The sequence below is a fragment of the Pinus tabuliformis genome, chromosome 1_2, assembly GCF_031772625.1.
Source record: "Pinus tabuliformis cultivar Carrire ecotype Pingquan chromosome 1_2, CPIR1, whole genome shotgun sequence".
In the NCBI taxonomy this organism is placed as follows: Eukaryota; Viridiplantae; Streptophyta; class Pinopsida; order Pinales; family Pinaceae; genus Pinus; species Pinus tabuliformis.
This window is the reverse complement of record NC_142298.1, coordinates 168,164,346-168,190,832: the sequence shown is the minus strand read 5'-3', so window position 1 is coordinate 168,190,832 and position 26,487 is coordinate 168,164,346. Positions and strand designations below refer to the sequence as shown.

Here is a 26,487-nt window from a genome sequence, read left to right as displayed (position 1 = left end):
TACTTTTAATTAATTATTTATTTAGCTTTAATTATTCCCATTGTTTTACCTAGAACCCAAAAATATTTTAATTGATATACTTAATTCATAAATAAGTTCAATTTATTTATTTTATAATTCTTTTTATTGTTCTAATTTTAAATTTAATTGATTAATTAATTAATTTAATTTTAATTAATTCTATCCATAATTCTTTTTTATTTAGTCTATTTATTGTTATTTACCATTTTTTATTTATTAATCCTATTTAGCCCTAATTTTCTCATTAATCAATTAATTAATTAATCAATCAATTAATTAATTAATTAATTTATAATCTTTATTTTATTTATTTATTTATTAATCAAATGCTAATCTTTGGTTATTATTAATTGTTTTAGTTTAATAAATTGACTAATTTTATTTAATTTTTATTTTTATTTAGAATTAATTAAAATTAATATAATTAAATAATTAAATTAATTAATTTATAATCTTTATTTTATTTATTTATTTGGAGGTGCGCGATGACCGAGCGGAGGTGCTCTGCAGATATCATCCAATCTGGGGAGAGCTATGTGGTATGACTAGCCACTCATAGGTGCGATAATCTCGCATGCATTTCGACAGTTGTAGCTCATGCTCCTTACCCATCTAGCTGCTAAATCATATATTACTCTCTCTTATTCCTTCCTATCTCTAAATGCTTCATATTTTCTTCATTATCTTCCCTATGATATATCCTATCTAGCACTTTTGCTCCATGTTGCATCACTATCTGCCACTTGAAATTATCTGCCTAGCTCATATTCTACCAGTCACTCTCCACCTATGGCATTCGTCTGCATGACTCTTTCATTGCTGTGTTGAGTCTTTTCCTTGTTGTTTTCTTCTGTTTTTCACCTCGGTTTCGGTTCGTCGGCACTTCTAGGTATGATTATCTGTCCTTCAATATGCTTTCAATATGGATTTAGATCAATGGGGTAGTTTTTGTATACTGGAGTTAGATATCTGGGAGTGTATATCGAATTATATAGTCTCTACATGTATCTATTTTCTTCTAGTTAGAATCTTTCATTTGAGGAAATTTGTACTTTCCTATGCTATATGGATTTGTCCCATATCTGATAGAGCAGTCACTCGCTGGTCATGGATTCGGGCTATTAGATTACAGAGCTATTGCATAATATCAAAACCATGTTATGAGTTTTGATTTAAACTTGGGCCATGGTGGTGTGTATGTGAGAAGTTTTTCTGTTGCTGTATAGTATGTTAGGAAGAGGTGTCATGAGGGTTTATGTGATAATCTGAGTTGTGTAATTGTGGTTTACTTCGTCTCTATTTTTCTGTGGAATCCTTTTCGGTCCATTCCTATTGCCTCTCTATTGTTTTTGGCTCCAGGTTCTCTCCTGTATCCGTTTCTGGGTTTTTCGTCTTGGTTCTCTGGTATTGGTTTCCGGTTATTGGTTACCGGTTATTGGTTTCCGGTAATTGATTTGAATTTTACCACCTTGGGTAGAGCACTCTAGATTCAAATCAATTGCCTTAATTTCTATCAAGCCATTTCAGGATGAGTGTTAATGCTAATATCTATTGACACCGTCATAGTTTGATTTTATCCCCATCATGACATATGCTTGCACTTGATGATGACTATCATCTTTATAGAGGAGGACAACTGGCTTGGCTTTTGAATTTTTCCTCATCGAGAATGTACCTTTTACTTCCCGAGGTGTCCTTTGCTAGTACATTCCGCTGACTCGAAGTAGGTGAAACCTTCTCTCTCCAGGTCTTTTGTATCGGTCATATCTTATCCTATCTGTATGCAGTGTACATCCCGCAGCTCCTTTGGATTTTCTCTTGTACTTTGGGTTAAGTCTTAGGTGACTTATTTATGACGGAATTAATGTCGGATACATCTGCCACGGAAGCTATGGTCCACGCGGCCATACAGGCGGAATCCCTCCATCGTAATGCCAGGTTGTCAAACGAGTGGCATTCCACGCTGGATGAAATGTTGATTCATCCATCGGACCCTCGTACTGTCACTAATGTGGAGAATGAGCTTACTGGGAAGTCTATTGCTGGGGATCGAACTCGAAAGTGCCATAAACCTGTTAAATCTATTTCGCCTCCTGCTGCCATTAGAATTGACAGCGTTCATTTGACTGAACGCATTGATAGTCTCCAAGATAAAGCTCTGATTGGCCGGTGGCATTTCCCAGAGATGAATGACCAGCAGATGAGAGAATGGCTTGAATTGCAGTGGAAGCCTATTATTGGGTATGCCCCGATTATTTCCAGATTACTAAAAGAGTGGTACTGCTTTCATTTTCTTAGCTCAGTGGATTTGGAATCCATTCTGAATCATAAATGGGTTTATGGTCGTAGTTTTCTTGCCTTGCATAGGTGGTATTTGGGATATAACCCCCTAAGAAACACGCCTTATAACAATCTCATTTGGCTGAAACTTCCTGGGCTGTCGCTGGAGTTATGGTCGATAGAGACCTTAACTGAAATTGGAAATGAAATTGGGAGGTGTGTGTATGTAGACCCCTGATGCCGCGGGGAGAAGGACAAGCGTATGGCCTGGATTTTGATTGAAATATCCTTCATAGGAGGCTTTCTGGAGCATATCGATATCAGTTGGAATGACCAGTCCATTAGGTAGAGGTTAGATTTCTGGGGCGTACCTTTTCGGTGCGTGGCTTGCCATCTCATTGGGAACCTTGTTAAACATTGTCCGCGACGTCATTTTAAAGGCTGAAAGCATTACGGTCTTACTAAATTCGTGGAGTTGCCTCATAAGATGAAAGTTCCTTCTGAGGATACGGAGAAATCGGCTTCTCCAAAATGCATTTCTCGGCCTTCCCGTGATGATGTATGTGATGATGATCATCTGCTATCTCCCTCGCCGCCTAAAGCCCCTGATCCATTATATCGGATCTCGCCGTCCATGCCTGAGTTGGAAACGGCCTCTGATTATGAGATCCCTCATCCTCCAAATCCCCCATTGGAACCATCCGCTGATCTTGCTGTTCCTAACCCGAATCCCATTCCTCGGCCTGCAATTGGTAAGGAAGCCCTGCATATTCAGTCTTCATCTTCGCCCCTTTTTCTAAATACTTCTCCTGGTGACCATGGTATAGAATCCCAGATTTCTCCTACTCCTGCAAATTCCCCTAATTCATCGCCTATAAACTCTATTGGTAGTGATTTGGACTACCTTTTGTCCAAAAAATCACTTGACCTCAAGCCTCTCACTGTTCATAAGCCTGATATTCCAAAATCGCCTAAGATCAGCCCTTCTTCTGCTAGAAATATCACAGTGAGAAGAAAGAATAATAGGGGCAGTAGGCACTTCAGGGGGAGGGGAGTTGTTTCTGACTGTAGCATCAGAAATCTTTCTTTGGTTGACATTCCTATTATTGACATGTCTGAAGACAGGCCTCTTAGAGCTGGAAAGGCCGGATCACCTTCGAAATGAATTTCATAATATCTGTAAATATTAGAGGTCTGGGAGCAGACCTGAAATTTTTGGCCTTAAAAAACTTTTTTTTATCGACGAGCCCTAAAATCATTTTAATTCAAGAGACCATGCATGCTGCATCTGTTACAGTGTCCTACTTCAGGAAAATGTTTCCCCTATGGCACATCTCAGCGGTTGAGGCCATAGGCCTATCTGGTGGTTTAGCGGTATTATGGGACCCTCATTGGATATGCGCAAAAGCTTACAGCTGCATTGCAGGCATTCTCATTTCTGCTCAGATTAGAGGGCTTAAATGTCCTATTAATATATTGAACATATATGCTCCATACAAGAACAGATCGACATTTTGGGAAAGTCTCTTCGCTTCGGAAGTTTTTGATGTTGAATCATTATTGATTGCAGGTGACCTAAATATCACATTTAACATGGGCGAAATCTGGGGCAACAGTAAGAAACAGGATCCTATTTCTACCAGGATTAGGAATGAGTTTCTAAATAAAATTTTTATCGACATTCTCCCTCCCAAAATCCTTCCTACTTGGGACAATGGTAGGAATGAAAAGGCTTACATTTCTAAGAGAATCGACAGATTCATCATACATGTCAGCTTGATTGAATCCTTGGGCATGCCTTATTCAACAGTCGAAAATGTCTTTATATCCGATCATCGGCCGATCATGCTTGGGTGGAGGGCTATGGGATTCAGAAAAGGCTTCCCATTTAAATTCAACAGACAATGTCTGGAGGATCCTGACTTCAATAGCACTGTATTAAAAGCATGGAAAGAGATGTCTTCATCAAGATCTGCTCCTATCCATATGTCCTTCAATGATAAGATGGATAAAATCCAGAAGATTGTAAAAGAATGGCAGTTTCAGAAAAGGCAAGCAAATAAAAAAGAACTCTGGGATATCCAAAAGGAGCTTGACTTTGTTGCGGAATCTATGGCATATGATTCTTTGCCTTTTGAAATGAGATGTCGTATTAAGAGTCTTCAAAAGAAGAAATTGTTAATCTTGAAACAAGAAGAAGCTTTCTGGAGGTTGAAAAGTAGGGCGATATGGATGAAAGAAGGCAACCGAAACACAAAATTTTTCCATAGATTCGCCAACTCAAGAAGGGAAAAAAATGCAATATGGAAAATCAGCGACAGTAAGGGAGGCTTCCTTTTTTCCCAGTAGGATATTACAAATGAGGCAGTGGCATATTTCAAAAATCAATATAGTAGAGCGAATAATCGCAGATTTCAGGATATATTATGGGGAATAGACTTATTTCCGCGGATGTTTGATGGTGATTTAAATGATCAAAATTTTCAGCCTGTTACAGAGGATGAACTACTTGCAATTATGAAATCATTCAAAAGGGACAAGAGTCCCGGTCCGGATGGTTAGTCGATTGAGTTTCTCATCCATTTCTTTGATATCATCAAGGATGACTTGTTGCGGATGGTTGAAGGCACCAGAACGGCGGGCAGTATCAGCAAACAGCTCTGCTCCACCAATATCGCTCTCATTCCCAAAAAGGGGGATGCACAGACCTTCAAGGATTTTAGGCCGATTTCGTTGTGTAACATTACCTTCAAGATCGTTTCAAAGATCATAGCTGAGAGAATGAAGGGAGTATTGTCAGAATTTCTAACAAAAGAACAACACGGTTTTCTAAAAGGGAGAAACATTCATGATGCAATTGCTGGCACACAAGAGGCATTATATGCTATTCATTCAAAAAAATGTGATGCGATTATTATCAAAATCGACCTCTGGAAGGCATACGACTGCCTAGATTGGGGCTACATCAGGTGTTTGCTTGCAAGAATTGGCTTGAGATCCAATATGATCAATTGGATCATGGCTTGTGTTGAACCTGTGGATTATGCAATCATCATCAATGGCATGCCATCCCCTTTCTTCCATGTAGAGAGGGGCCTGCGGCAAGGATGCTCCCTCTCTCCGCTGTTATTTATCCTGGCGATGGATACTCTTAGCCTGCATATCAACAAGGCTGTAAATGAAAATATGTGGCGCCCCCTTAAAATCTGCAGAAATATTTCTTTATCACATAATTTATTTGTTGATGATATCATCTTATTCGCCATGTTTTGCAGGGTCACTTGGTTACATTTCTATGATATCATAAAAAACTTTCAAATGGCTACGGGTTTACAAGTTAACAATGAGAAGTCTACTATCTATCACTATGATTTAAATCATGAAGATGTTTTATGGTTATCAGAGCTATTTGGAATGAATGCACAATCTATCAGCTGTGGCATAAAGTACTTGGGCTTCCAGATTAAATCTAATGGTTACTCGAAATCTGATTGGAATTGGATCTTGGATAGATTCTACAGGAGGATTTCTGCATGGGAATTCAGATGCCTCTCCTTGGCGGGAAGAATGATATTAGTGCAATCAGTTTTAAACCAACTTGCAGTTTACTGGGCGCATTTATTTCTTCTTCCGGCGAGTATTATTAATAACATGAATAGATTATCAGCTAATTTTATATGGGGGGGTCAAGCTGAAAGGAGGAAATACCATCTCATAAAACTTGCCAGTATTTCATTACCAAAGAATATGGGAGGCTGGGGCTTGATTGATTTGCGCTCTTTCGGAAAAGCCCTATTGTGCAAGTCGCTATGGAGAGCTATACAGGGTGAGGGTCCATGGAGTTACATGATTCGGATGAAGTACTTAGGCAGGAAGAGCTTACAGTTCTGGTTTAGGAAAGGTTCCATTGGTGCTTCATTTGGGTCCCCAATCTGGCTTAGTTTTTGTAGGATTGAACCGTATTTCTTAAAGAATTTAATCTGGCATTTTCAAACTGGAAGTAAGATACTTATTGGCAAAGATCGTTTCAAATGCGGCGCTGAAGAGTTAAATATACCTAAATCCTTACTGAATTTCTTTCATAGAAGAGGCATGTTTTATTGGGACAGTTTGATTGCTGGCTGGCAAGGCCCCATCCCGATGTGGAAAGAAGCTGGTGATTTGCAAATGCCCCAGGAGATTGCACATCAATGGGTTCGCATTAGGACGAGTCTTCGAAACTGTGGCATTTTCCGTTCAGAGGATTCTAACTATCTAACACGGAACATTTCGAAAGAAATAAATGTTGTGAGAGTAAAAGAGGTTTATCAACATATGATATTGCAGCAGATTCCCTGCACCCCTGTTTTTCCTCAGATTTTCTGGAAGGATGGCTGCCCATCAAAAATGATCCTATTTGCTTGGTTTGCTTTTCACAACAGAAATTTAACATGGGAGAATTTAATGAAAAGAGGATGGCACGACCAAAATATTTGTGCATTATGCAGATCAGACGGGGAAAGTAATGTGCATTTATTTTTAAAATGTAAAAAAACGAAGCAGATATGGCTGGCACTGCTGACAGGATTCAATTTATGAATGGATTCTATGGTGTAGCGGACAGAAAGAAACATGGCGAAGGATTTTTATCATTTCCCTGTGGAACATTTGGAAGTGCCGCAACCTCAACATCTTTAAAGGCTCTAATTCCTCATGCTCGAAAATCATAGATAGGATTTCTGCTAATTTTGATGCCCTGCCACAGAAGTCTACCAATCAAAAAAAAATTGTTTCCGAATTGCAATCAACGGAATGCTCAACTTTCCCATTAGCATTCTTCGACGGTGCTGAACAACTGGGTGTATGTGGATGTGGTTTTATCATTATGATGAACGAAAACACTCATTTCTCCATCCACTGGAACCAAGGTTTTGGCTCCAACAACAAGGCAGAGGCTATGGCTCTTGCTGGACTCTTAAAATTTTTATCTTTTCCTTGATATTCAACAGGTATCAGTATTTGGAGATTCGAAAGTTATGGTCGATTTCGTATCAAGGAAAAATCACATTTTAGTGCCTCACCTGACTGGCTGGATGGATAGGATCAACTATTTCTGGGGCTGCATGGTCGGAAGTTCTATTGGTCACATCTGTAGGGACAAAAATATGAAAGCTGATGCTCTTTCTAAATTGGGCCTCCTATCTTCTCCAGGTTTATGGTATTTACAGATTTTCTCTGAGGGAGATACCTTTCAGATCCATGAATTTGCTCTCCCGGATTTCTAGTCTCTGCTGGTCTTCATGTCTTTCTGCATATGTATTTTGTGATTATGCATATAGCCTCTCTATATTATGTGAATCATGATATTTTGTAGAGCTATCAGAGCTAGTTTGATTAGTTGCTGATCAGCATTAGATAGATATACCCACATGCAGATCCTTTTATGAGCAAATGTATTTGACCAAAGGTTTTTTTAGGTCATCTCAGATGTAATTATTATGGAACTCTTATATCTCTCATATAATATATTAATGCTTTTTCGTTCTGAAAAAATCTTTGGTTATTATTAATTGTTTTAGTTCAATAAATTGACTAATTTTATTTAATTTTAATTTTTATTTAGAATTAATTAAAATTAATATAATTAAATAATTAAATAAAATAAAATTAATTAATTTTGATTTAATTAATCTAATTAAATTTAATTAAAATTAATTTATAATTCTTTTTATTGTTTTTATTTTTATTTAATTAATTAATTTAAATTTAATTGATTAATTAATTAATTTTTATTTAATTTTATCCATAATTCTTTTTTATTTATTTTATTATTGTTATTTACAATTTTTCATTGTTTAACCTATTATGCCCTAATTGTCTAATTAATCAATTAATTAATTTATAATCTTTATTTTATTTATTAATTTTCTTGGTTATTATTAATTATTTGAGTAATTTTATTTTATTTCTATTTATATTTAGAATTAATTAAAATTAATTTAATTAATATAATTAATTAAATTAAAATTAACTAAAATAAAATAAAATAAAATTAATTAATTTGATTTAATTAATCTAATTAAATTTAATTAAATTAAATTTATTAATATGAAAACCCCTGATACTATGCTTCCAAAGGCCTGGAGGGGTTTATTTGTCTGATCAGGGGAAGCCAATTTTCACTAATTTCACTCCCATTGTCCCTGTTGAGGTTCTGAGGAAATTTCATAATTTCGATGGCCTCTCTGATTTTTCTCTTATGATAATTATCCTCTCTTGCAATTATCTTAGCGTCTTCCAAACACACATGATGTTTGGTTTTGGACGAGTGTTCTGCAAGGGCTGATGTACAGGATCTCTCATTCTTTATATCAGCCGCGTGCTCTTTTAGTCTTATTTTCAGAGACCGACCTGTTTCCCCAATATAACTCTTGCCACAAGAGCAATCAATCTTGTACACACCCTTGAGTTGTTGACGATCAATGTTATCCTTAACTGACCTCATCATTTGCCTTATAGTTCCACATGTTGTAAATTGAGTGTTTATGTTGTTCTTCCTTAAAATTTTTGCAATCTTATCTGTAATCCCTTGGATGAATGGAAGGTAAACTTTCCCATAATTTTCTTTCTTGTCTTCAGGAGGACGCTTAGAGAGGACCTTATCCTGAGCTCTTCTTATAGCTTTCTTGATACTCCACTCCTTGTATCCAAGGTTTTTGAAGACAGAGGTTAAGTGTTCAATCTCTTCTTTTAGGTGATCAGGGTCAGAAATCCTGAAAGCCCTAATAGCTAGAGTGTTTAAGACGCCAGATTTTTGGGAAGGATGATGGTAAGAGTCAGCATGAAGATAGCTATCAGTATGAGTTTTCTTTCTATAGACCTGGTGTCCCAAAGTACCATCCTCTTTTCTACTGATCAGAACATCTAGAAAGGGGATCTTACCATTCTCTTCAAGCTCCATAGTAAATTTGATTTCGGAAGATATAGAGTTAAGATGATTGAAAAACTTCTCCAGTTCTGCCTTACCATGAGTCCAATTCAGGTTAGTGTCATCAACAAATCTTTTCCACCAAGCTGGCTTCAAAGGGAATGAGTCAAGGGCTTTTCTTTCAAAGTACTCCATGTATAAGTTGGCGACAATAGGTGAGAGTGGGGAACCGATGGCGGCTCCAGATATTTGTTCATAATAGTGATCTTGAAAACTGAAAAAAAGTGGACCGTAAACAAATTTATGCAAACTTTGTTGTTTCAGGATCGGTGGCCATCTTTATAACATGAACAACTTCATCTAGAGGAATCTTTTTAAACAAAGAAACCACATCAGAACTTACTAGAATATCATCTTTATCCACCCTTTTATTCTTAATAAGCTTTACAAAATCATTCGAGTCTTTTATAAAAGAGTCTGTGTTACCAACTGGAGGTTTTAGGATCTTAGCTACATACTTAGCTAATTCATAGGTAGGGAAACCAATTGTGTTAACAATTGGTCTAAGAGGGACCCCTTCCTTATGGATTTTTGGTAATCCATAGATTCTAGGAATAACCTCATAGGAGGGAATCAACGTCTTTTTTATTTTATCTTCCAGGTTAGTTTACATGATGGTTTTCTTGACTTTTTTTATCACCTTGGGAATAGGGTTGGATTTGACTCTTCTATAACTCCCACAATTTAAATGCTCATTCATTTTATGAATGTAGTCTTCTTTATTTAACACAACAGTGGCCCCTCCTTTATCAACTTTAAGAACAACTATCTTATCATTATTTCAGAGAGATCTAAGAGCTTCTCACCCCTCTTTATTCAGGTTACTCTTTGGGCGCTTATACTTCAACATAGCTAGGGAACATTCCTGTCTTAATATCTCTTTATTGTTTGATGAAAGGCCTTGAGTCCCATTCTCAATGTTGCAGATGATGCTTTCAAATGGAATGTTCTTAGGAGAGACCGCAAATCCCAATCCTTTGCTAAGGATATTGATTTCTTCAGAAGTGAGCATTATGGATGAGTGATTAACGACTCTCTTATCATGTTTATTTGGAACACTGGGATTCCCAATAACAGACCTACCATTGTCGGAATTATTAGATTCTGCCCTAAATTGAGCGTTATCATTTTTAATAATTCTATAACCTGCATTAGTTTCAACATCTAGATTCTTACCTTCTATGCTGCTTCTGTCCTTATATATATTATAATTTCCATCCTCCATGATTCTTCTAGCATCAATGCTAATGTTCTTGATTTCAACATCCTTAATAGTCTCATCCCTGCTAATAACGGATTCAATTCCACCTTCAATTATGTTTGCACCGGTTTTATTAAAATTATTGTTGTAACCTGTTGTGATAGCGCTATTAGTGTTGCGCTTCTTGTCATCGTTGCTGGAACCAACGCATGAGACAGCGCAGGAGACCACGCTGCTCACCATGTTAGTACTGTTGTTATAGGCGTATTTCATGTTGCTGGTATTACAGGTATGTTTCAGGTTGCTGGTAGCGTAAGGAACAGCGTGGGAGACGTCCATCATGCGTTCTGGTGGCTCGTAGGGAACAACGCAGTTGCAAGGAACAACGCAGGAAACCATTGGTGGCTTGTCGTAGTGAACAGTCCAGGAGACCGGTTTCAACTTCGTTATGCTGGAAACCTCACATGAGTCTCCAGCATTATCATTCTCAGCTACTCTGTCTGAAATAGTTTCTTCGCTGTCTTTCATTGGTGAAATCATTTCTGTGCTGCCTTCCTTTAAGGCTAGATTGCTTTCCACAGTAGATAAACCCACGCCTCCTTCTAACTTGGCCAGCTTCCTGGCCTGTCTTTCTTGGGCAATTCTACCCTCTGTCTGGGCCTTCAATGCAGCTTTTACATCAATTATTTTCCATAGATCGAAGCTGATTATCATAGTTAGTTTTAGATGAGTGGAAAGGGCCAGGCGATTGAGCCTGTCTAACGCTGCCCTGGTTCTTCTGATTTCACTTCGAATTAGGGCCAAACTTAATTTCAAAAATGATTTATTATTATATTGATTAAATAGTCTATGATTTACCTTAGCAAAAGGAGGAATGATTTTCTTGTTTCTACATTGTTTCAGAAATTGCAGGTCTGTAGTTCTCCTCTCAATTTTTATCCTCAAGATTTCGAGAAGACAGATCTCCTTCCATGTTTCCCCTCCGTACAGGGAAGTTATGTTAGATTTTAAGCTTCTGTGGTAGTTTTTTGCAGTGGCATGATCCGGATTATCCACAGTTTCGTGTTCATTCTGTCGACGTTTCAAACCCGAAAGAGGGTCTCACCTATTGCCGCCAACTTATACATGGAGTACTTTGAAAGAAAAGCCCTTGACTCATTCCCTTTGAAGCCAACTTGGTGGAAACGATTTGTTGATGACACTAACCTGAATTGGACTCATGGTAAGGTGGAACTGGGGAAGTTTTTCAATCATCTTTACTCTATATCTTCCGAAATCAAATTTACTATGGAGCTTGAAGAGAACGGTAAGATCCCCTTTCTAGATGTTCTAATCAGTAGAAAAGAGGTTGGTACTTTGGGACACCAGGTCTATAGAAAGAAAACTCATACTGATAGCTATCTTCATGCTGACTCTTACCATCATCCTTCCCAAAAATCTGGCGTCTTAAACACTCTAGTTGTTAGGGCTTTCAGGATTTCTGACCCTGATCACCTAAAAGAAGAGATTGAACACTTAACCTCTGTCTTCAAAAACCTTCGATGCAAGGAGTGGAGTATTAGGAAAGCTATAAGAAGAGCTCAGGATAAGGTCCTCTCTAAGTGTCCTCTTGAAGACAAGAAAGAAAATTATGGGAAAGTTTACCTTCCATTCATCCAAGGGATTACAGATAAGATTGCAAAAATTTTAAGGAAGAAGAACATAAACACTCAATTTACAACATGTGGAACTATAAGGCAAATGATGAGGTTAGTTAAGGATATCATTGATCGTCAACAACTCAAGGGTGTGTACAAGATTGATTGATGATGGACCCCCTTTGGGGTTTGAAACGTCGACAGAATGAACATGAAAGTGTGGATAATCCGGATCATGCCACTGCAAAAAACTACCACAGAAGCTTAAAATATAACATAACTTCCCTGTACGGAGGGGAAACATGGAAGGAGATCTGTCTTCTTGAAATCTCGAGGATAAAAATTGAGAGGAGAACTGTAGACCTGCAATTTCTGAAACAATGTAGAAACAAGAAAATCATTCCTCCTTTTGCTAAGGTAAATCATAGACTATTTAATCAATATAATAATAAATCGTTTTTGAAATTAAGTTTGGCCCTAATTCGAAGTGAAATCAGAAGAACCACGGCAGCGTTAGATAGGCTCAATCGCCTGGCCCTTTCCACTCATCTAAAACTAACTATGATAATCAGCTTCGATCTATGGAAAATAATTGATGCAAAAGCTGCATTGAAGGCCCAGACAGAGGGTAGAATTACCCGGGAAAGACAGGCCAGGAAGCTGGCCAAGTTAGAAGGAGGCATAAGTTTATCTACTTTGGAAAGCAATCTAGCCTTAAAGGAAGGCAGCGCAGAAACGATTTCACCAACGAAAGACAGTGAAGAAACAAAAGACAACGAAGAAACAATTTCAGACAGCGTAGCTGAGAATGATAACGCTGAAGACTCATGTGAGGTTTCCAGCAGAACGAAGTTGAAACCAGTCTCCTGCGCTGTTCACTACGACAAGCCACCAGTGGTTTCCTGCGTTGTTCCCTGCGACTGCATTGTTCCCTACAAGCCACCAGAACGCATGATGGATGTCTCCCACACTGTTCCTTACGCTACCAACAACCTGAAACATACCTGTAATACCAGCAACATGAAATACACCTGTAACAAAAGCACTAACATGGTGAGCTACGTGGTCTCCTGCGCTGTCTCATGCGTTGGTTCCAGCAACGATGACAAGAAGCACAACACTAATAGCGCTATCACAACAGGTTACAACAATAATTTTAATAAAATCGGTGCAAACATAATTGAAGGTGGAATTGAATCCGTTATTAGCAGGGATGAGACTATTAAGGATGTTGAAATCAAGAACATTAGCATTAATGCTAGAAGAATCATGGAGGATGGAAATGATAATATATATAAGGACAGACGCAGCATAGAAGGTAAGAATCTAGATGTTGAAACTAATGCAGGTTATAGAATTATTAAAAATGATAACGCTCAATTTAGGGCAGAATCTAATAATTCTGACAATGGTAGGTCTGTTATTGGGAATCCCAGTGTTCCAAATAAACATGATAAGAGAGTCGTTAATCACTCATCCATAATGCTCACTTCTGAAGAAATCAATATCCTTAGCAAAGGATTGGGATTTGCGGTCTCTCCTAAGAACATTCCATTTGAAAGCATCATCTGCAACATTGAGAATGGGACTCAAGGCCTTTCATCAAACAATAAAGAGATATTAAGACAGGAATGTTCCCTAGCTATGTTGAAGTCTAAACGCCCAAAGAATAACCTGAATAAAGAGGGGCGAGAGGCTCTTAGATCTCTCCGAAATAATGATAAGATAGTTGTTCTTAACGCTGATAAAGGAGGGGCCACTGTTGTGTTAAATAAAGAAGACTACATTCATAAAATGAATGAGCATTTAAATTGTGGGAGTTATAGAAGAGTCAACTCCAACCCTATTCCCAAGGTGATAAAACAAGTCAAGAAAGCCATCATGGAAACTAACCTGGAAGATAAAATAAAAAAGAAGTTGATTCCCTCCTGTGAGGTTATTCCTAGAATCTATGGATTACCAAAGATCCATAAGGAAGGGGTCCCTCTTAGACCAATTGTTAACACCATTGGTTCCCCTACCTATGAATTAGCTAAGTATGTAGCTAAGATCCTAAAACCTCTGGTTGGTAACACAAACTCTTTTATAAAAGACACGAATGATTTTGTAAAGCTTATTAAGAATAAAAGGGTGGATAAAGATGATATTCTAGTAAGTTTTGATGTGGTTTCTTTGTTTACAAAGATTCCTCTAGATGAAGCTCTTCATGTTATAAAGATGGCCACCGATCCTGAAATAGAAAAGCTTGCAGAAATTTGTTTACGGTCCACTTTTTTCAGTTTTCAAGATCACTATTATGAACAAATATCTGGAGTCGCCATGGGTTCCCCACTCTCACCTATTGTCGCCAACTTATACATGGAGTACTTTGAAAGAAAAGCCCTTGACTCATTCCCTTTGAAGCCAACTTGGTGGAAAAGATTTGTTGATGACACTAACGTGAATTGGACTCATGGTAAGGCGGAACTGGAGAAGTTTTTCAATCATCTTAACTCTATATATTCCGAAATCAAATTTACTATGGAGCTTGAAGAGAATGGTAAGATCCCCTTTCTAGATGTTTTGATCAGTAGAAAAGAGGTTGGTACTTTGGGACACCAGGTCTATAGAAAGAAAACTCATACTGATAGCTATCTTCATGCTGACTCTTACCATCATCCTTCCCAAAAATTTGGCGTCTTAAACACTCTAGCTGTTAGGGCTTTCAGGATTTCTGACCCTGATCACCTAAAAGAAGAGATTGAACACTTAACCTCTGTCTTCAAAAACCTTGGATACAAGGAGTGGAGTATCAGGAAAGCTATAAGAAGAGCTCAGGATAAGGTCCTCTCTAAGCGTCCTCCTGAAGACAAGAAAGAAAATTATGGGAAAGTTTACCTTCCATTCATCCAAGGGATTACAGATAAGATTGCAAAATTTTTAAGGAAGAACAACATAAACACTCAATTTACAATATGTGGAACTATAAGGCAAATGATGAGGTCAGTTAAGGATAACATTGATCGTCAACAACTCAAGGGTGTGTACAAGATTGATTGCTCTTGTGGCAAGAGTTATATTAGGGAAACATGTCGGTCTCTGAAAATAAGACTAAAAGAGCACGCAGCTGATATAAGGAATGAGAGATCCCGTACATCAGCCCTTGCAGAACACTCGTCCAAAACCAAACATCATGTGTGTTTGGAAGACGCTAAGATAATTGCAAGAGAGGATAATTATCATAAGAGAAAAATCAGAGAGGCCATCGAAATTATGAAATTTCCTCAGAACCTCAACAGGGACAATGGGAGTGAAATTAGTGAAAATTGGCTTCCCCTGATCAGACAAATAAACCCCTCCAGGCCTTTGGAAGCATAGTATCAGGGGTTTTCATATTAATAAATTTAATTAATTAATTTTAATTAAATTTAATTAGATTAATTAAATCAAATTAATTAATTTAATTAATTATATCAATTTAATTAATTTTAATTAATTCTAAATAAAAATAGAAATAAAATAAAATTACTCAAATAATTAATAATAACCAAGAAAATTAATAAATAAAATAAAGATTATAAATTAATTAATTGATTAATTAGACAATTAGGGCATAATAGGTTAAACAATGAAAAATGGTAAATAACAATAATAAAATAAATAAAAAAGAATTATGGATAAAATTAAATAAAAATTAATTAATTAATCAATTAAATTTAAATTAATTAATTAAATAAAAATAAAAACAATAAAAAGAATTATAAATTAATTACTTAATTAATTTTAATTAGATTTAACTAGATTAATTAAATCAAAATTAATTTAATTTAATTATTTAATTATATTATTTTTAATTAATTCTAAATAAAAATAAAAATTAAATAAAATTAGTCAATTTATTAAACTAAAACAATTAATAATAACCAAAGATTAACATTTGATTAATAAATAAGTAAATAAGATAAAGATTATAAATTAATTAATTAAATTAATAAATTAATAAATTAATTCAGTTATTTAATTATATTAATTTTAATTAATTCTAAATAAAAATAAGAATTAAATAAAATTAGTCAATTTATTAAACTAAAACAATTAATAATAACCAAAGATTAGCATTAGATTAATAAATAAATAAATAAAATAAAGATTATAAATTAAATAAATAAATAAATTAATTAATTGATTAATCAAAAAATTAGGGCTAAATAGGATTAACAATGAAAAATGGTAAATAAAAATAAATAAAATAAATAAAAAAGAATTATGGATAGAATTAATTAAAATTAAATTAGTTAATTAATCAATTAAATTTAAATTAAAACAATAAAAAGAATTATAAAATAAATAAATTAAACTTATTTATGAATTAAGTATATCAATTAAAATATTTTTAGGTTCTAGGTAAAACAATGGGAATAATTAAAGCTAAATAAATAATTAATAAAAAATAAAAATAAATAAGAAATCATATATATAAATGTCGGCTTCTTTATAAAAATTAGGGATCTAGGTTTATTTATACCCAGGTCAAAAGACTCTTCTCTCAATAAGCTTTCATTCATATTCTATCTAATTTAGTCCTGATGATGGACCCCCTTTGGGGTTTGAAATGTCGACAGAACTAGGACATCTTGTAGTAATTATTTTCAAAACTATAGGAAACCCTGTTAAAACTATAGGAAACCCTTTTTGAGCATAAATGGTAGTCCTAGCCTAGGACAAACCCTCAACTTGACCCCCATGCCTTTTTCTCATTTCTATAACATCTTTTAGGCCTTGGACAAAAGCTAGAAAGAGTTTAGAGACCTTCTGGAAAGTCTCTTTTCATCACTGCAGTTTGAGTTCTGTTTTGATGGTAGATGCCCCATTTCCTTTTGTTGCGTTCTTCTTCTCTCTTGTGGCCTAGATGGTTGCCTAATGACCCTGGAGTTCTATGTTTTGATTAGGTCTCTCTTAGGCAGTGTCATTTTGGGTTTTAGCACAATTTTTTCTTTCTTCCTTCTTGTAGCAGCATTCTGTCTTCATGTAGTAGTCATTCCTTCTTCCTTCAGAGTCTTCTAACTGTATGGGAGTGATAAAAAATGATATAGGTTTGTGAAAATGGAGATGATGCTTTGCTTGTTTTTTCAAGAAATTTTCACGGTGAGATAGGGTTTGTTCTTGAAATTATGAAATGGGATGGATGAATGATGGATATATAGTGAATGTGAAGTGGATGGAGGGCTTGGAGTGCTGAGGTGACTTGGCCTTGGCAAAAATTCTTTTTTTTTAACTGTTGTCTTCATTCCTTGAAATCATCACCCTTCATAATTTGAATTTTCAACATTGCATGAGTGAAGGAGTGAGCTGCAATTAACTAGTTGAAGGCGGCTGAGACTGCTGACCCATCCTTATCTTATAAAACCTCATCTCTCATGCATTGACAACAAATTTATAACTATAATATGCTCAAGAGAAGAGGTCAATAATATTGCATATCTGTACCTGCCTGATGGTTATTGGAGAGAAATGCATGCTGCTGCTGAGTTGATGTTGTTGTGCTTCTCATGACTCAGGTACATCTTCTTGACTGCCTTTTTCTTTTTTGTTGATCTTATTTTGCTGATGGGTTGTCTTCTTGTTGATGTGCAGGTAATGGCTTCCTCTGTTGCTGCTGAGCTTTGGAGGAGCTTCATTGTGCTTGTAGTTATGCTTCTCCTCTTTCAATCATGGTGCTGAAGGTTAGGCTTGGAGCCTACTGTTACTTCCAAATAGGCTGTTGTAGCTGCCCTTTTTTTTGAATGTTTGTGTCCTTTCTCTGTTGGAGGGTAAATAGGTATTGGAATGAGTGGAAGGTGTGGCCATAGAGTGACATGGTAATGATGGGTGTTGGCTGAGATGTGGTGAAGTAAATGTCATTTTTTCCTATCCCAAAACAGGCATGCATCATAATTTTTCCATTGGATTGCCTTTCCTGTAGATTTGCAAAACTTCCTGTAGTACTACAGGAAAATCCTATAGTAATTCAGGACAACCTCTTGTAGCAGAAATGTTTTGTCCATATCTCCCAAACGGTAGAATGAGATTAACCTGAAACTTTCGGAGCGTGTTTCCATCATCATTATGCACCTCTCCCAAAAAAAATTGTCAATGGATGCATGGATCTTGAGAAAAAACTAAAATGGTTGAAGGTTATGGAGGCCAATTTTTTGGAAACCGTGCACTGGAATTTTCTGAAATTGCTTGGGCATGTTCCCATCATCCATATGCATATCCCCATGAAACAAATTTTTAAATGGATGCATGGTTTTCAAGTTATGGAAAAAATAAATTTCTGCTCTATGTATTTTTGTTTCCTGTAGTAAAACAAAGCCTGCCTGTAGTTTTTAGGACACCAACCAAACTGAGTGGGAAAAACTTGAGAATGATGGGTGGATGGTGGAAATATATGAGGGTAATTGATTGGCATGGCCTTGGCCTTGTTGGAGCATTTGAGCGAAGGAGGAGAAAGTCAAAATTTGACTTCTTTTGACTAGGTTTGACCTATTTTTTCTTTCTTTGGGGGCAACTTGTTTTTGTTCCTTGTAGATGTTGGAGAGCACCTACATTCATCAAAGAGATACATGCAGCAAGGATTTTTTTGTTTTTATTTCTTTCTTCTAGGCCTACTAGCCGCCTCAATGAGGTTTTCAACTAGTAGGTTTGCCTAGGTGCCTCAAAGGAGGCTTTCACCTAGGATCTTTTCTTTTTTTGTCTTTTTCTTTTTTCCCAACCCATAGACCACCTCATGGAGGTTTTCAGTCAATGAGCCAATCTCAGGCGCCTCAAAGGAGGTTTTCACCTGAGATTTTACTTTTTCTTCTCTTATTTTTCGTTTTTTTTTCTACCCTACTCTACCTGAAAAACAAAATCACTTTCAAGTATAAGAATACTTCCAATGGAGCCATGTGCACATAAAGATGACAAAAAAACTGATGTGTAGGATTGAAATGTATGCTTTGACATGTACCTGAATTTGAGTGATCAAATTCTTTGAATTTGATGATATCAAGCACAATTGAAGAAGAGTTTATTGCTGCAACTTAGTGATTGTCTAGAACCATATTTCAATATAGCTATGATGCCTCTGGTCCACTTGTTGATTTGGATCATCTTGGATGTCTTCTTCTACCATGACCTTCACGTCTTCCTCTTTTTGTTGATTTTTCTCTTGAATACATGGAGGATTTGATGGTCACCATAAGGGAGCTTTCTCAATCTCTAATTTTGATGTCTTCTCTTCATCAAGTGCAACCCATGATCCTTTGATCTTGTCTTTCGAATCTTCTTTTTCTGCATGTTGTCCCTTAATGGCATCAAGAGAATCATTTTTTTGTAATGTCATTCATAAGCTATGGTAAATACCATTTAGCTCAAGAGGAGATGTTTGGAAGTTTTGTACCTCAGCATTGTAAGTGGGCTTAGCTACTTCAATGTGTGGGTTTGGAAATGTTGGTACAGGTAGTTGAGTAGGAGTGTATATTTGAGACAGATGTGGTTGGGGTTGTGGTTGTGTTGGAGATGAATGGTAGGGACACCATTGAGTTGGTTATGGAGGATATTGTGGAAAATATGGAGGATATTGTGGATGGTTCCCATAAGTTCCTTGCCAACCTTGTTGCCAAGATTGGTTTTGGGGTTGAGATGGCCAATGTTGCCAAGGAAAGGGTGTGTTCCAATTACTTTGAGATGGATTTTCATAAGCTTGAAATTGTGAATTAGGCTCTTGCATCATGTCAGGTTGAATATGCTACCATGGTCCTCTTGGAGCTACATAACATAGCTGCATTGGCAATTCACTTGCTCTATTGTCCTCTTAGTGAAATTCCTTCAACCTTGGTAATGAGGAGAAACATTTAACATCATGTGATTCTGCATGGACAACACGAATATCAACATCTTCTTTTTGCTCATTTTGTATCAATTCTGCTTGTTCACTTAGATTACTACGAATTTTTGTTTTAAAGTTATCAATAAAATTTCCAAGTTTAGCTTGAATGACTGATCTTGATGTTGATTGACTTAATCTTGCCCTTCCTCTTGATATGTGTTTGCATGTTTCACAAACTTCTTTAAATGATAATTGGTATACACCACCTCTACTCATGAGATCAAGGAGATTAATGCATTCATCCCTAATTGTTCTATGTAAGAGGGTTTTTAGTGTATCAGATCCTAAATGATGTAGTTTTTCCCTCTTAACATTATACATGAACCTTTCTATTAGATCCTCCAGACTCTCATCTTCTCTTTGATTCATTCTAAATATTTCTTCTTTAAGATCATGATATTTATATTTTTCTAGAAATATCTTTTGCATATCATTCCATGATCTTATTGAATTAGTCCCTAAACTCATGAACCATTTAAGAGATCTATCGTTCAATGTCATTGGAAACAATATTAGTTTTTGAGTTTTTAATAAGTAACCATAAGATCTACAAACAATTTCAAATTCAAAGAGAAAGGTTTTCGCATCCTCTGACCTTAGACCATGAAATTTTGGAAGAAAGGATGGAGGGATGTTCTTCATGTGCACACTACCATTAGTATCTTGAATGGGAAATCCGAGAGGATATTCCTCATTTTCATCATCTCCAACCATTTCTTCTACATTCTTTTCCATCTTCCTCTTCTACCTGAAAAAGTGAATGGTGATGTGACTCTTACTGCACCACGTGATCAAATGGGGGGAGTGGGTTGGTGTTGGAGATTTTTTTTTGTTTTTATGATTGAATGAAAACACTAATGCAATGCACTTTTGTACGTTTGAAATGAAATATGCCTAATGCTTTTTTTTTTTGTTTTTGCAAAAAGTAAAAATAAATGAATCAACTAGGGAAGAAAACAATGCATACTTTGACACCTCTCCGGCAATGACGCCAAAAAGTGATGAGCCTCGGTATTGCAACAAGAATGCTGTAACTCCCAAGGCTACTGACTTTAATTATTAACCTAGGGTTCGTATAAACTTAAGAGGTATCAACACTATATGTGCAACATACAATGTGTCCTTCCTTTGCTTTCATGAGAGAAGAAATGAAGTCTATTTGCAGGAATGAAAGACTGAATTTAAAAATGCTTGTAAAGTAACATGAAATCCTCTATCTACTTATTAGCACACTTTTCTTGCAAAAGAACCCTATTTTAACCCTATTTGTCACATGTGATGTTTTAACTAATCTAAGCATGAAATCTGATCTAGAGAGTAATAACCACTGTGTGCATGTGTAAATATAAAAGAACTCATTTTTTAATCTTTTTTCTTTATGAATGCAAATGTTAATCTTTCCTTATTCTTTGGCAGGGGAGAAAGGTATGGAGGAAGAGGGTTAAAATGGTCTTGATGGCATGGAGGTCAAGTAGAGGCCTAATCCCAACTTCAATGATGATTTTTCTCAATTCAAGCTCAAAACAGGCTGCTACAGGTTTTCCTACAGGATGTACTAGTTCTCCTACAGGATCTCCTAGTTCTCCTATAGGATCCCCTGATTTACTACATGATGTTACAGATTTACTATACGAAATTATAATTCATCGAATGACCAAGAAAATAAAATAAAAACTGGATGGGAATTTTTTTTTTGTTGACTAGGATATCTTAGGTCCCCATTCCAAGTGGAATCACTCAAACAGACCTCTGTTAACCCATGCTAAAAAATAGAACAAAATTACTAGTCAAAAATCTAGAAATTCGAGAACTAGTGAGCCAGTAAATCTATAACATGCCTAACCTAATCAAGTTAAAATGTAGTGGGGAAATTTTTGTTATGAACTAGAATTTTTCTGTGATCTAATGCATGTGGAACCAACTTGATTGAATCTCGTTAGCATGCTCTAAAAAATAGCAGAAATTTACTGTTCTTTGCCACAAAGGAGTTCAAGAAATCTAGATTTGGGAATAAGAAAGCTAATCCAAGTAGCTCAATGATTACTCTAACCTTCCAAAGCTTTTACAAGGATGAAATGATGCTTATGATGCTGCAAAATAACTTACATAAACCATTTAACCCAATCCTACAACAAGAAATCATTAATACTAAATGCAGAAATATAAAGAAATAAAAACAAGAGATGCATGTGAATAAGAAGTGAAAAGAAGGAAAGAAAATGATATAAAAGGGCTCTAAGATTCCTGGGATGGCCAAGCCCAAGGAAACTTAGATATCAATGGAGGAGAACAAGATTTAGAAGCTAAACATGACACCAATCTTCATTATTTTCATCAATACAACTACATCCCTGCAAGAAAATAAAATGGAACTGTAGAAATACAAGTTCTTTCCACAAGGACACTAATGAAAATCTCCCCCCTAGAGTAAAATTCGACTTGGTACTTATAAAAAATGAATAGGAATCATTCCCATGAATGGAGGAATATTTCCCCACAAAAATTCCTTGATTAGTGGATCTGGTTCCCAATACTAGGAATCTGCATTAAATGGCAAGGAACACATTCCTAGAATTTCTCAATCATTGGAGTTCCACAATTTGTGCCACAATTACATAATATCTTGTTGATTTATTATTTAATAGTGATCCTCCTGTAGTAGGGAGAAAGTCCCTAAATTATCCTCTCCTCCAAATCTTCATAATTTGCCCAATATTCTCATAATATTCCACAAAAATAAATAATATTAGGCATAAATATCCAATTATTCATAAACCTTCCTAATGAATAAATTAAAGTTAAAAATACATTATCTAATGAAAAAAGAGAGGTTTAATGTGTTGAAGGATGGTCATAGGCCTTAATTTATGTTTAATTTAGAGGCACGAGCCTTAATTTATGTATAATTTAGAGGCCCATGAACTGCAAGGAAGGGGAGACTTAAATGAATTGGTTTTCAAAGATTCATGTACATACTCATTGGGTTCATCAAGGCATTGGGTGTGTCCAAGAAAACAATGAGTTGAACTTGTTCCCTATGGAAACCTTGTTAAGGAATGAATAACCATGCAGGAATGTGGTTGAATGACGAGATGTCTAGAGGTAACTAGACCATGAAAAATGAATGACATTTCTCATAGGGGCAACTAAGGACATAGATAATATTGATGATATGAAAGTGGAATATAACCTTCTTCTGCACAGAATGATTCTACATATAATAAAACATCGATGTGTTCCTTAAAGGGGGAGAGGATTGTCACACCCATTTCATTACCCCAAATTTTGTAATTTAATTACGAACATATAATGTTTGTCTTTCGGCATTGATGCTATGATGTCAAATTCTATTATACGATGTAATTCTTATTTTATTAATAAAAATGCTATAGTTGAAGAAAGGGGATAGCTAAATAGATTATGATTCCTTAGGGAGGGGAAAAACTTGACTTAAGAAGAAAAATATACCTTGGGTAAATGTTTCCCTTTGATGTGATGGTTAATATTCCCAAGAAGTTGAAAGGTTGGGAAGATGAAGGGTCAAGGTATTATTATAAAAGTAAGAGGGAGGAGTAAACAAGGGGTTCTTCTTCTTTGTTTTTAAGCTTCTACTTTTTCTCTCTTCTATTACTCTCTAATAAATCTCTCTCTATTAATTATAAATTCGAATCGGCAAAAAAATTCGTGACAAAACACAGAGAGGCTCAGGCCTTATGATTGTCTAAGAGTTTTGAGTGACAACTTATGTGGCAGGAAATGAAAGTGTTGCAGTGTTTTTTCTTTGGACTAGACAACTATGAGGATGGGGAATGGTCCTATTAGTGTGGCATATAGAGCACTAAAGAGGGGAGGGCCGAGCGACTACAAAGATCAAATCATGACTCACTCCTGTTGTGCGGACCTGCATGGTCTTTTTGTGAATGTGATTTTGGTTAAAGATGGAAAGGTTAATCATTCAGTTTTCCTGTTTGTGTGAAGGAGAATGGATTTCACTTATTGTGTTAAAATCTTGTCTAAAACTTAGTGTGTGAAATACCTCTAAGTTAAGTTCTCTTGAAGGCATCAAGATCTAGAACATGCATGGCTAACTGTGAGAAAAATTGCAGCACAATTGAGCCTATGGTGGGGTGGAATGTGGTTCAACATACTTCACGTTCTAGTATATTTCTATCTATAATAGTTAAATATTTATTTATGTGGCAATGATATCTCTAGCATAGATTATTTACTAACATGCATGACTATTTAATTTCACTTTTCAACAAGTTTCTATGTGTTATCACTCAGGTTGTTCCCTAAAGTTGTAAGAAAGGGAATACGGCCGAGGTAACCACAGAACAATCTTTTAGATACAGATTCTAGCCAATCTGCATCCAGAGAGGGCTCTCTCTTTATAATTTAGCTTTGTTTTAAGGTGTATTAGACTAGTTATGAAGTGCAAGGGTTTTGTTTAGAGTTTGGTTGGAAGGATGGGGACTCAATAGAACAGTGAGGTAAAACTGAAACATTTCAGTCCATTGGGCATGATGGAGTCAAAGAAGGATGGCTTCCTGGGTTAGGTTTCTTATCAGAGGATTTATCACAGAGTAAGGTACTCAAATATGGAACAATTTATAGGCTAAAATCTGATGGAATGGAGTTGATGGGTGAAGGGCAATTAAGAATCCTTCATCACATCGACAGAGGGAAAATGAATGATTACTGCTAAGGAGCAATTAAGGATCCCTTAGCTAATATTCAAGATGAAAGAACTAGGGGAAATAGGAGTAATTAAGAATTCACTGTTTATGCTAATTCTGAAGAAAACATTAATAATAATAAAGACTGAACACAGAGTGCAAACAAGCAAATTCTGAGTTATTCTTTTTCTCTATTATTTAGATCATGAAACATAGATGATATAATAAAAACATAAACTGTAAAACACAAGTTAGAAGGGACTTATTGATCCATAAATCGATTCAAGAATCTGCAACATGGTCCTTAGCATCAATTCTTCATCCAGTGAGCTTAACAAAAATGGTTCTAACAGCCTCTTTATTTCCAAAAATTGTCTAGTATTACAGTCAAAACTACGAACATCCACCATCAACCAACCCCAAATACTTCATCTAGGGGGTGGGTATTTATACAATAATGTCAAGATATCATACAAAATATCTGATAGAAATAATATCTGCTGACAATTAATGTTTTTTTTACATAGATAGAGATAGACAGTCTCGAAAACAGGGAGACAATAAATAGATGCAATAAATTCATGCTGCGCTGGTTGTTCTGCCTTTATGAGGCGTACTGGAGGTAGGTGCTGTAAGTCGGTTCATGGCCGTCTGTCATTGATCCTCAGTGCTCATTATTCTACCTTGGTAGGGCTTTCTTTAACTCAGATATGATATGATCTGACCCGTATGACCGTGATTGATTTATGTTCTCCATATTATAGCAGATGGTACACAATTTTGTTTTGACCAAAGATAAATTTACAGGATCTCTAGCATGCTCTGCCACCACTCTGGTCCTGGTATTTTATGTATCTGCAGCTTCCTTAAAGTCTCGTCAGTCTATGTGTACCTGAAGAAATTAGGTGGGATGGTGAATAGATGATTCACCTCATTCTCTATGTAGAATAGATTTTCCAGGCTGTCATAAAGGGACTGGCCAGATGGAAGTGCTTTTTCTCCTGAAGTACTTGAAGATGCACTAGATTAATTAATAGCATATGTATTTAATTTATGTACATAGTCCTTGTGCTTCATCACACGATCATTATCTCCCAAAGGACTTGGCAAACCTTTTTGATGCAGGACTGTAAATTTTTCTGTGAAAGCATCAATCTCTACCTGCCTGTCCTGGCATCTTCTGTCCAAGTTTTGCATTAGAGTTCTCATGGTTAGAACTCTCTTGATGTCCAAAATGGTACTTGTTCTGTCTCTAATATCCAGTGCTTCCAGTTCTTCACTGGTCTTGGTATTCAAAAAATGTATTAGCTTGTTAGCTTGCTCAGGCATTTGTCCCAATAAGGCTCTTGTTTTCTGAATTTTCACTTGGGCTACTCTCATCAAATCAATCTGCTCATAAATGGTTTGAATAGATCTTGACACATCACTAAGGGATTGAGTGATGTTGGTCCACAAAATTTCTCTGATTTCTGCTAGAGGCTTATGCAGAGAGAGATCCTTTTCTAAGGCTCTTACCTTGTTTTCCAATGCTTTGACTTCCCTTGTTTTCTCTGCCACATTCATCTTGGATTTATCATAGCTCTACTCAATCTTTGCCAATTTTTCTTTGACTTGTTTCAGCTCTAATACTTGGAGTTTCAACTCCTCCATGGATTTTATTAATTGCTCCTTGGTCATAGTAGTGCTGCTGCCTGGTGCTGTTGCTGAGGTACCTGTGGTGATTCCTGCTGTCAATGCCGGGACAGTGGGAGGCACTGCTGTTATAACTGTGGAAGGGGAAGTTGTGACTGTTGGAGCTACTTCGAGTGGCT

General features: G+C 36.1%; 1 protein-coding gene across 1 annotated transcript; it reads left to right on the top strand.

Annotated features, from left to right (window-relative positions):
- Positions 1-3,576: 3,576 nt before the first annotated feature.
- Positions 3,577-4,650, top strand: LOC149205012 (uncharacterized). Its single transcript, XM_089397272.1, has one exon. It carries the CDS (start codon positions 3,577-3,579, stop codon positions 4,648-4,650), a length of 1,074 nt encoding a protein of 357 aa, XP_089253398.1.
- The last annotated feature ends 21,837 nt before the right edge of the window (positions 4,651-26,487 follow it).